This window comes from Geospiza fortis, unplaced genomic scaffold (genome assembly GCF_000277835.1).
Source record: "Geospiza fortis unplaced genomic scaffold, GeoFor_1.0 scaffold114, whole genome shotgun sequence".
NCBI classification, from domain to species: Eukaryota; Metazoa; Chordata; class Aves; order Passeriformes; family Thraupidae; genus Geospiza; species Geospiza fortis.
In genome coordinates, this window is record NW_005054383.1 from 736078 (window position 1) to 747923 (window position 11846).

General features: G+C 56.9%; 1 protein-coding gene across 5 annotated transcripts in view; it reads right to left on the reverse strand.

The window, feature by feature from the left end:
* The window catches only part of LOC102036376 (ankyrin repeat and fibronectin type-III domain-containing protein 1-like), a 177781-nt gene that overhangs the window by 41156 nt on the left and 124779 nt on the right, over positions 1-11846 (reverse strand). For 2 of the 5 annotated variants that reach the window (XM_031060503.1, XM_031060506.1), the window contains one exon: positions 345-473. The exons of 1 other annotated variant lie outside the window; for it this stretch is intronic. In XM_031060503.1, the coding sequence (XP_030916363.1) occupies positions 345-473 (129 nt within the window). Of the gene's footprint in view, positions 1-344; positions 474-6293; positions 6427-11846 lie in introns of those variants that run through there. 2 more of the 5 variants (XM_031060505.1, XM_014308717.2) reach the window with 2 other exon arrangements.

Here is an 11846-nt window from a genome sequence, read left to right on the forward strand (position 1 = left end):
GGAAGGGAAGGGAAGGGAAGGGAAGGGAAGGGAAGGGAAGGGAAGGGAAGGGAAGGGAAGGGAAGGGAAGGGAAGGAGGCAGTGGTGGGTGTTGCCAGAGGCTGTGTGCTCGTGTGCCCCAGCTCAGCAGACACTCCCTTCACCCACATGAGCCCTGACAGACCCTCAGCTGGGGGCTGGTTCTCGTTTGATACCTTGGGGGAGCCTCTGCAGCAGGTGCAGGGGTTTGGGGGGTCGCTGTCCCATGGGACATCGCTTTGACCATGGCAGCCGTGGGAAAAGGGGACAGGAGGGCAACTGGAGAGGCAGAAGCTTTGTCCCCAGTCCTGTCCTGCAGCTCTTACCATTCAATGCTCAGAGACCTGGGCCGGAAGGCAGACAGCTCGGCCGAGCCATACTCAGCTTTCCTTCTCTTCTCCTGCTTCTGCTTCACCGACAAGCGGTGGGCAAACCTAGCGAGGCTGCTCTCCGACCTGGGGAGGGGAGAGGAAAGGTGTTAATGGCCCTGCAGCCCAGGGCATAGCTGGGGCACAGCCACAGGTGCTCAGCGCTGAAAGGAGGAGGCTCCCAGAGCGGGCAGTGGCACCAGCCCTGGGGATGGGCAGCAGAGGAGCAGCAGCACGTTTGGTATTGCTCAGCAGGCCAGGTCCGTGTTAGCCAAACTGGAGCTGCAGCATGGCAGGCTGAGAGAGCCAGGTCCTGCTCCCTGTGCAGCCAAATCACCTCCCCAGGCTGTGCATTCCTCCCCAAGCTCCAACAGGTGACAGCCAGCACTGCAGAAACAGCCAGGGACACGTCAGTGGAGAGAACCAAAGCAGACTGAATCAATGGCCACACGCTCCTTCAGAGAAGCCCTGGAGCCCCTGTGGCCTCCCAAGCACCAGAACAGCTTCCCTGAGGAGGGCTGACATGGAAATCAGCCCACATCGGAGAGGTTTTGGAGACAGAAACAGAAATGTGTGGGAGCAAATGGATTCAACTGAAGGACCTGTCTGTGCTGACAAAGCCCCTTCCCAGTAGGTGGGCGGCACTGCCAGCCCCTGGCACCTGGGAAAGGCACATCCACAGGCTCTGGGAACTGCTGCACATTCCAGCCCATCCCAGCCCTGTGCAGGGAGAGCTGCTGGCCCAGGGCACACCTGCCCTGCCTCCAAGCCCATGGCACAGGGGCTCACAGGCTGACACAGGCTGGGGAGGCGCCTGCCCCACAGAAACCCCCAGCCCTCTGCCTCCCTCTGGCACACGGAGCCCCCAGAGCCCCCGTGCCCAGGGTGGCACCCCCAGGGCCCCCCATTCTGAGGGTGGCACCCCTGGCCGGGGCTGGGCACGGGGCACAGCCTGTCCCTGCTGCCAGCACAGGAGCAAGGCAGGACAAGCCTGGGGAGCTGGGACACCCAGACTTGGGCACAGGACCAGGCACCGGGGCTGAGTGCCAGCCCTGCCACACACACTGTCACACACTGTCACAGCCACTGCCTCCTGTCCTTCAGTGTGCCAGCACAACCTGCTCCCACTGCTCAGCCAGCCCCGGGCTGGGCATGGAAGGGACAGGAGGGATTTGACAGAGGTCCCAGGGGATGAAGGACAGAGCTGGGGGGAACTTTGAACCTACACACACTGCAAAAGCCAATCCTCTCCTCTCCTCTCCTCTCCTCTCCTCTCCTCTCCTCTCCTCTCCTCTCCTCTCCTCTCCTCTCCTCTCCTCTCCTCTCCTCTCCTCTCCTCTCCTCTCCTCTCCTCTCCTCTCCTCTCCTCTCCTCTCCTCTCCTCTCCTCTCCTCTCCTCTCCTCTCCTCTCCTCTCCTCTCCTCTCCTCTCCTCTCCTCTCCTCTCCTCTCCTCTCCTCTCCTCCCTTAAGCACACAAAATACCTCCAAAGAAAGAGAAAAAGAGAAGCTATTTCTCAGAACTGAGAGCTCCCTGCCCCTCCTCACAGTAATTAGGCCAGCCCCGACCAGCTAACAGTTTTTTCCCTGATACATTTTAAACACAGACATCTTCAATTCATTAACTGGTTATTGATTTATTTTTCAGCTTATGAATTGCTGTTGCTGGGGATGGTGTGGAGACAGCTTTCTGGAGAGGGCTCTTGTCTCTCCAGTCCCCGCCAGCAAAGAGCTGTTCAGACCTTCCAGGGCAATTCTTTACATTCTTGAGAAAAAATCCTACTTTGATGTAAAGGATGAGGTTTGCCTTAAAAGAAACCCAACAAGAAACCCAAACCCTAACTTCCCCCACTCACAGCCAGGGAAAAGAGGATGAAGAGGAGTGATCCTGGTGCCCACAGAGCAGAGCCCGGCACCAGCACCACCCCCACCACCCCGCTCCCCTTTCATCTGGTGTCAGAGCTCAGCTGGAATGGAGAAGATCCCATCTGGGGAGGGGTGAGAGGCGGGCATTGCCAGCCAAGGCTCTGCAGCAGCCCCAGGCATGGTGTGGACACCAGGATGAGCAGGGCTGACCCAGCAATGGGGCTGGCAGTGGGAACAGGCACTGCTGGCTCCCTACAGCACCTCCTCAGTGGCATTTGGCTGCTCCTAACCCTTCCCACCTGCCCAGAGGAGCTCCTGCCAGCCTGCAGGGATGAGGGCTCCAGCCCCAGCAGAAGGAACGCTGGGGGTGTTGATCTGGGGACTGCCTGCAGAATCCTGCCCTGTCTGCTGTGCTGACCCCAGCTCCACCACAGTCCCTGCACCACGACAGCCACCCCTCCCAGCCTGCAGGGATGAGGGGCTGGGAAAGCCCCGGTGCCCTGCACAGATGCAGGAAGGCAGCAGCCCCTGTCAGAAGTGCCTCTGTGGTGCCGGAACATGGCCCTTGCAATGACCACCACGGGGACAATCACACCCCCAGCAGCTTTACCTGGATGTATCCACCTGCCCAAGCATGGCAGGAGCAGCCACTGCGTCCCTCAGATTGGATAAAACCAACAGCATCTGTCGAGAAGAGCTGGTGGGCGAAAACAGGGCCATGTGCCCCATGGGTTATCTGCAGCAGGGTTATGGATGAAGGAGAGAGTCCTGGGGGCAGGGTGGGCTGCTGGGGCTGGAGAAGCCACCTGGGTGCTCAGGAACATGTGGCCTTGCTGTGAGTCCCCAGTCATGGCATCAAAGGGGAAGGCACAGGGACACAGGGGATGGATGCTCTCCAGCCCAGGGCAGGGGTTGCCCAGATCTGCCTGATGCAGGACAGACAAGCCAGTCCATGTGTGAGTCAGAAGCTGACCAAGAACTTTGGGGTGCTGATTGCACCCCCCAGACCTGCTGGCCACCACCTCCAGCTGCTACAGGCCAGGTAAAGGAATGGCTGTGACAGCTCTGACAGCCCAACACCTCCCCCCCGAGAGCTGTCAGCAACTCCTCCACACATGAACCAGCCTCCCTCACCTCCGCCAGACCCCAAAGCTCCAGCAGAAGCATCACTAATTAGAAGCCAGGAGCACATTACAGATCATCTGGCGATTCACACAGAGCTGCTTTACATAAACTGTGCTGCAGAAGGGGAATGAATCATACCTGCTCTGCCAGGGCCCTGCTGGCGGGCCAGCTCCCAGCTCCTGTGCTGAGCTGCCCCGGTCCCCTGGGGTCAGAGTGCTCCCAGGATGGTGTGCCCAGGGCTGGGATGCTCCCACAGCTCTGGGCACTGTGCGGGGGCAGTGGGGGTGAGCCCCCAGCACAGGGAGGGGGATGCTGTGGAGACCACTGTGTTACTTCCCAAGTGCTTTCCAAACATTAATAGATGTCCCTGTCCCTTAAGAGGGATCAGCGTTAGGGATGTTAAGGCAGAAGCAGGGAAACTGAGGCACAGAGAGGGCACACAGGTGAGACAGGCTCCCGGTGGCTGTCAGCATCCTTCCCCTTGTGCTTATCTGACAGGCAAGATTTGGGTGCCTTCCCCCATCAGGACCACACACTCAGCCCCACAGGTGCTGGTCTGGGGAACAGGCAGCCCAGAGCCAGCTTCATCCCAGCCACAGCATGGGGACAAGGCCAGCCCTGCCGCTGCACAGCACTGCCCCAGGTCCAGCCGGGCTCACCTGCCCAGCCCTCCCTCAGAGGCAGCATCTGTGCAGCAGCTCAGCACTGGAGCAGCAGGGCTGGCACTCAGGGCGGGCACACTGGACACCGCTGGCACCTGCCAAGGCAGTCCCCACACACCAGGGGACACGTGGGAAAAGCCATCAGTCGGAATGTCGACCGCAGCACCGGGAAGAATTGTCTCCTGACAACCAGAGAAGGTTGTTCAGCTACTGTGCTGTATCATAAATCACACCTCTATGACTTTGCCATCTGTCAGCCAGATTACACGTGTTCAGAGTCCCATGTCAGCATTTAAGTCAGAACACGGCATCTTTTTCCAGAAATAATTATCAGCGCTGAAGGCTCTTGCAGCAATATCCGTCCTCAGCCCTTCTCTCCAAAGCTCTGGAGAGAAGAGAGCTGGTGTTCCCAGAAGGGCAGGACAGCCACTGTGGCACAGCAATGCACAGCCTGGTGTGACATGTGCCCCCTAAGCCCACTGCTTCAGGCACAGGGAGGGGCAGGTCTGGCTTGGCAAACTCCCTCCTGGCATCAGCCATGGCACCCAGCACCCTGAACAGAGCAGGCAGGGACAGGCAGAGGCAGAGGCTGCTGCTGAAGGGACAGGGACAGTGCTGTCCCCAGCCTGGTGTGTGCTGAGAGCCTGGGAGTGTCCAACCAGGATGAGCAGAGTACCCAGAGCAGCACCTGGACACCAGCCTGGCCAAGGAGGAAGGGTGCAGCTAAGCACAGGGCACAGCTCCCGCTGCCCCCGTGCGCTGCGTGACACAGCCCGTACCCATCCCTTCACCCCACGGCTTTTCCGGGAGTCCAACCCCACAGGAGTGACTGCCAAAGCCCCAGCCTGCCGAGGCAGTGGGCAAGCATGGAGGGCTGGCAGCCTGTCCCCATCCTGCCTGTTCCTCCAGCAGCTTGCTGAGCCGGCCCCGGACACGGCACCCAGCGCACAAATCCCTCAGCTGCCCTGGGATGAGGACAAGGGGCTGAAGCAGCGTCCTTCGCCCCCTCGCTGGCCAGGCAGGCGGATGAGCAGTGACATTTCCCAAAGCTCAGTACAGAAAGACACAGGCACCGGATTCATCCTCCAGCTTCACCCGCCACACACGGGCGTGGATCCGGCCGGGGGTTCGCAGTCACCACCGCATTCCCCACACCACAGCTGGGAAGTGATGACAAGCACAATCCTGATCCCTCGGCTCCGCATCCCTCCCTCCCCTGTGGTGATCCGCTAAAGCCTTTTGGCAGTTTGCAGCCGCCGGGGTGAGCGTGGGCCCGCAGGAGCCCGGGTGCCTCAGCAGGCACCCTGCAGCACTCTGCCATGGCTGGAGGGCAGGGACACCAGGGGCCATGCAGGCAGGGACACCAGGGGCCATGCAGGGACACCAGGGGCCACGCAGGCACAACTGCACCGAGCCACGGGTGAGGGATGGCTGAGGTCACGAGAGAGCTGGCCCCGGCCCCGACACAGGATGACCAACACCAGCAACACCTCTGCCCCACCAACACACCCAGCCAAAGCCCTCAGCACCACACGCGTACCAGCCATCCATCCCACCAGACAGCACATCCAGGCAGGAAAACCTCCCACTTGTTGCATACTCTTTAGCCTGAGACTCAGGGAGCAGCACGTGCCTGTGGCTCTGAACTAACCCAGATGTGGGCAGGCAGCTCCCAGCCTCTTCCACCAGCACAGGCAACAGTCCCGGGACGAGCCATGGGCTGCCGGCAGCCCAGGCAAACAAGCAGCGTTTCAGCTGGTCCTCCCTCCGTGGGGAGCAGCCCCTGCACAAAGAGCTTTGAGCCGGGCTCATCCCCAGCGGCATCCTGGCTGCAGCCGGGCTGGGGAAGGCGGCTGTGCCCGGGGTGAGCAGTGCTGCGAGCACAGAGCCCTGCACTCTCTGCGCTGCGCGGCTCGGCTGCTGTGAGCAGCTTATTTGCACAGGTACAGTCAGGATAAAATAGAAGGAAAATAACCAAAGCTGGAAAGGTTCTTCCCAAGCAGGGAGCAGTCTTTTGGGAGAGAGAGGGTTTGGAAACCCTCACGGCCACGAGCACGCAGTCAGCACTGGCTGCGCACAGCGCTCCGGCGAGCCCTGCTCCCCGTGGCACGCTTCCCACTGACCATGGTCCCAGGCACGAGAGTGTCTCCAAAGCAGCAGCCAGGGCCAGGACACTGTGAGCCATGCCCAGCCGTGCCCTGCAGGGACAAGGACAGTGACAGATTCCCGCGAGCCACGCGAGCGATGCTCACTCACCTGCACAGCCTCTGCTCCCTTTGCTCTTGGTGCTTGGCTCACCCACTGCCAGAGCAGCAGCTCATCCCAGGGCGTCTCTTCGGGAGAGTCCCTGTCCCCTCTGTGCACGCTCCCATCCTGAGCGGGGTCCCTGCTCCCATCTGCGTCGCCTGACCTCCTCAGCTGCCACCTCCGCTTCCCTCACCCATCACCTCAGGTTTCTCGTTTGCTCTGTGCTTGGCTCTTTTTTTCTTTTATTTTTTTTCCTCCCAATCTTGTTTCTATAGAAACGAGATTAGCAGAGGGGGAAATAAAACAGCCCCATGTGACTCAGATTCCGACACTGAAGAATCTCCTGGTTGTGCTTGCTGTGGCTTTACATAACCAGGAGCCTGTGCGGGCTCAGATGGGGGTACCGGGCTGGGACGAGGGACACGGGGCCCAGCCAAGGAGAACTCAGGTGAGCAGGATCAGGCTCAGGTGAGGAGTACCAGGCTCAGCTGTGGAGGGACTACCAGGCAGAAGGCAGCGATGCCTCACCTCCACTTGCTTTGGGTTTGCTGTGACACCCCTGATGCAATGACATGTCACCAAACCCTGCATGGCCCTGCCTCACTACCTGTTCCCATTGAGAAAGAAAGCAGAAGCAGGAAGGATGAAAACTGCTCGGAGTGTCACCAAAACCTCTGGGGTCCCCAGCTGAGCTTTGGAGGAGGAAGCCCCAAGAGCCCCTGTGCTGCCAGGCTGTTCTGCCCCTGCCCTCAGCAGGGCACTGGTCTCCAAGCTTCAGGGACTCATGGGTGACCATGCAGGCAGTCTGGTGAGCTGCAGACAGCCACATATTCCACTCTGCTGACATTCCTCCTCCTCAGTCTCCCAAATCTGTGAGCAGTGCCCATGACTGGGCACACAAACCACAGACTGAGCTCTTCCATCACTGTTTTGGGGATCGACACAGGACGCTGCCCACAGGGACTTCCCAAGCCCAAACCTTAGCTCCAGGTGAGTTGGGAAGTGCTGAGGATCCTGTCTGAGGACTCCCATGTGTTTCCTTAGCTTGGGGACAGATGATGATTGCACATGACCAGTGCTGCCTGCCAGGGTCACCCACCCAGAGCTTCTGCTGATGAACTCCTTTGTCTGTATGGCGCACTGCACTTCTGCTGCACCTCTGGAGGCTCAATCCCCACACAGCCCCCACTCCCCAGGTACTGCCCAGGACTGAAAAAGAGGCAGCATGCCCTTTTACTTGGGTACTTTTTATAGCAATAGGACAAGGAGAAACAATTTTAAAGTAAAAGAGAGGAGATTTCGATTAGATGTTTGGAAAAAATTCTTTGCTTATTGTGGTGAGACCCTGGCACAGGGTGCCCAGAGAAGCTATGCCTGTCCCTGGATCCCTGGAAATGTCCAAGGCCAGGTTGGATGGGGCTTGGAGCAACCTGGGACACTGGGAGGTGTCCCTGCCCACAGTAGAGGCGTGGAACAAGATTATCATGAAGGTCCCTTCCAACCCAAACCATTCCATGATTTCTAGGATTCTATGAAATGGGAGTCTAGGATGATGTCCTGCCAGAACACAGCAGTGAGGTGCCTTCCCCATGGAACAGCACGGAGCTCAGCTGGGCTAGCAAAGCAGCAGAACATCTCCAGAGGTTTGGCTCCTACCCAAAGGAGGGAGCATTGGCTTATCCAGTTCCTCCAAGTCCCTGGTTTTCCTTTGGGATTTCAGTGTCCCATTTCTCAGGCTGACTCAGCCATGATTAGCTGGTGAGCTCTGCTGCTGTGACAGCCCCAGGCCTGCCTGCAGGATATGACATTAGGAAACCTCTCCTCCCCTAGGGCACACTGGTGTTCAAGGGGGTCTCAGTTCCCTCCCTGACAAGCTCAGGACAGATCAGACAGAATGTCAGAGCAAGTGTGGGCAGCCATACTGAGAGCAAGTGATGAATTCGGGCATATCCACTCAACCAAACTTTTCCATGAGCTGTCCCAGAGGGCTGGGGATGTGATGAGCAGGTTGGGTGGTGCTGCAGAGAAGGAGCCAAAGGTTCGTGCAGTGCTGAGGGGATGAGCTCTGTGAGGGCCTGGCTCACCCACCTGCTGAGGACACAGCTGCACACCCAAAGCGCCCTGTCTGGTGGGACAGAGCTGGGAATGCCTGTTCTGACCCAGCGAGGAGGGTGCTCAAGGGCAGCACAGCTGGGCAGCAGCCTGAGGCTTCCCAAGGCCAGAGAGAGGGACCCGGGGATTCTGCAGATGGTGAAAGATTGACAGGACTTGCATGAGAGGGTAAGGAAAGAATGTAGAGGGCTCATCAAAAGGGAACAAGGAGAGATGTCTGACAGCCCTGGGATATGAGGCTGCAGCTCTGGACAAGTTGATCCTGAGACCCCAAACCATTCCTCCCCCTACCACAGCTCACCTCAACATGAGCCACTGTTCTGATTACCCTAAAACAGTAAAGAAAAGATGGGTCAGGTGCAACCCCCTGAAAACCACAGCCCAGGGCAGCCCCTTTCACTGGCCCAACACAGCCGTGGTCACTGGGGAGTTGGGGAAGGGATTTTATAACAACAAAAGTCTCAGTGGTCACTGACATTTGCCAGATATTGGGGGCCATAATCAGTGCTTAAAACCTGTCAGTGAGCACTGCTGCACCAAGCCTGTCTCTTCACAAGCCAAGCAGATGCAGGCACCAGGACGGATGCTGGGCTGGATTCCCTAGAAAGGACCAAGCTGGGCTCTGCAGGTCCTGCCTCTGCAGCCAGAAGCTGGGCAGAGCAGACGGGATCCTCTATTTAAAGTATGATAACAGGGTCACAGAAAAGTCTGCCAGCAAAAGGACTTGGATACCTTGATCTAATTATAGCTGGCATTATCAGGATGCATTACAATTAGCAAGTCAGTGGCCAGTCTCTATTTCTGGTCTGCAACACGAGGCAGGTTGGTATTCCAAGGAAGAAGGAGAAGGGAAGCAGGGGGACAGGACGGAGATACCTCACAGTGTGTTTAAATAAGCAGCACAGCTGCTTCCGAGCGCTGTAGGCAGGCAAGTTTTATTTGGAGGGGCTTTATATGGAAAGCCAAGGAGAGAAACACAAGCCATCCCTTCAGCACAGCCTCTGTCAGTCACCTGTGAGCAGCTCCTGCCCCCACACGCTCCTTCCCCTGCTGGTGAGGGCTGTCCTCACCCTCCAGGGCAGCTCGGCGTCCCACCAGACCTGTGGGGTCCTGTGCCTCAGAGCAAACCCTGGCCCAGCTTTTCATGGAATTGTTAATGTGGGAAAACTCCTCTCAGATGATCCAATCTGACCATTCCCCCAGAACTGCCAAGGCAACCACTGAGACGTCCCCAGGTGACACATCCACACAACTTTTAAATCCTTCTGGGGATGGTGATTCCACCCCTGCCCTGGGGCAGCCTCTTCCAATGCCTAAGCACCCTTCCATTTCTTCCAGTGAAGAAATTTTCCTTAACATCCACATTTTTCTAAGCTATTTAGAAGCCAAATTGAAGCAGCATCCAGGAGGGAGCCCAACCACACATCCTATTGGAACCCCAAAGCCTATTCCCACCAGCCCTGTTCAGTGTTCAGCACCAGACCAGTCACTTAAGGGCAGCTGACAGCAGCCAGAATCCCTGGAAATGGCTGGCATTTTTAGAACATATTTTTGTTTTCTTTGAAAACCAGAGTTTTTTCAAACTTAGAGCATTTGATGCAAAGTATATGATGCTAATCCCAGCAGAAGGAACCATCTGATGAGTCCCAAATTAAAATGTTCCTTTGCTTTGGCTTTCAAACATTGCATTTTAATACTAATGCACAATCAGAATGGAAGGTAAATTTGCATGTCCTTCCCCTAAAAATTGTCTCTCAAAACAATAATTTTACTCATTTGCATTTTGACAATAACAACTGTCCCCTCTCTGACCAACATCTGTGCCGTGACAGAGATGCTGGGCACATGTGCCACAGCCTGGTGAGTCATCCTGCACCCCAGCATGCCTGTGCCACTGGGCAGACTGAACCTGCATCAGTGTCATCCCCTCCCCTCGAGCAGACCCTTCCAGCTGGAAACCCACCCCACAGGAACCATCCCAAAGGGGCACAGCAAGGAGGCAGCAGGATGTGCTGCTGAGAGCCCAGGAGTAGGAACGTGGTCTGAAAAGGGGCTACAAGACCTTGCAAGAGGGGGATCCTGGAGACAATGTAAGACGATCAGGAAGTTTCCTCTCTCTCCAGATTCTAAGCAATATTTAGGCTGGGATCTGCACACCTGTGCCATTGTCACATTAAGATCCTGTTGTTGCCATTTGATGCTGTAAAACAGCTGAAAAGAAGAGAAGGGTTTAGGGGTGCTGCTGACTGAGAGCTGGACCTGCCCCGGCTGTGTGCACTCAGAGCCCCTTGGGCAGGGGAGGGGGGATTCTGCCCCTCAGGTGAGACCCCACCTGCAGAGCTGCCCCAGCCTGGAGCTGCTGCAGTGAATCCAGAGGAGGTCATGGAGATGCTCCAAGGGCTGGAGCCCCTCTGCTCTGAGGCTGGCAGAGCTGGGGGTGTTCAGCCCCAAGAAAAGACAGCTCCAGGGAAAGCTCAGAGCCCCTGCCAGGGCCTGAAGGGGCTCCAGAGGAGCTGCAGAGGGACTGGGGACAAGGGATGGAGGGACAGGAGCCAGGGAATGGCTCCCACTGCCAGAGGGCAGGGATGGATGGGATATTGGGAATTAGGAATTGTTCCCTGGCAGGGTGGGCAGGCCCTGGCACAGGGTGCCCAGAGCAGCTGTGGCTGCCCCTGCATCCCTGGAAGTGTCCAAGGCCAGGTTGGATGGGGCTTGGAGTGACCTGGGACAGTGGGAGGTGTCCGTGCCCATGGCAAGGGGTGGAACTGGATGGTCTTTAAGGTCCTTTTCAATGCAAACCATTCCATGATCCTACGATTGCATGTAACAAAGATCTTTTTCTCACTCTCAACCATGAACCAGATCACTGACAAGGACCATTTCATGACTGGCACATACCAGTGTGCTTCACTCAAAATTAACAGTCTACTTTAAACACAAAAATCCATCCATATGCAGACAACAAATAAATAAAACCTACAAAATAACATGGTCAAAAATTCCTTTCTTTGGGCAAAATTCCCATCACTTTGCTTGTTTTTAAGAATTCTATCATTTCCCTCTGAGATTGTTTTTAATGAAGATATCTATCACTCCTTCCTGAGCAGCAGGACGGAGCACTTGGGCTCTTCCAAGCAGGCTGTGTGAGCATGATGGATTGTCCATGTGCCAAGTCAGAGGAACGTGCAGACTTGCTCCTGTCTTGCCAGGAGCCAGGTTTTCAGAATTCCCCTACTACCAATTACAGCTTTTATCCTAATTAAAAAGATACCAGGGAAAACAAAGAAAAGGACGAAATCCAACGAATGTTTTTGTTCGTGTTCCCTCAACAAGGATGGGTGAGGAGGTTCCTGAAGGCTTCAGTCCTCCTGGGGCCTTCCCCTCTCTCCATTCCTGCCAGCTGAGCCCACACAGGCAGAGGCAGCACCACGCCGTGCTGGCAGCCCCGCT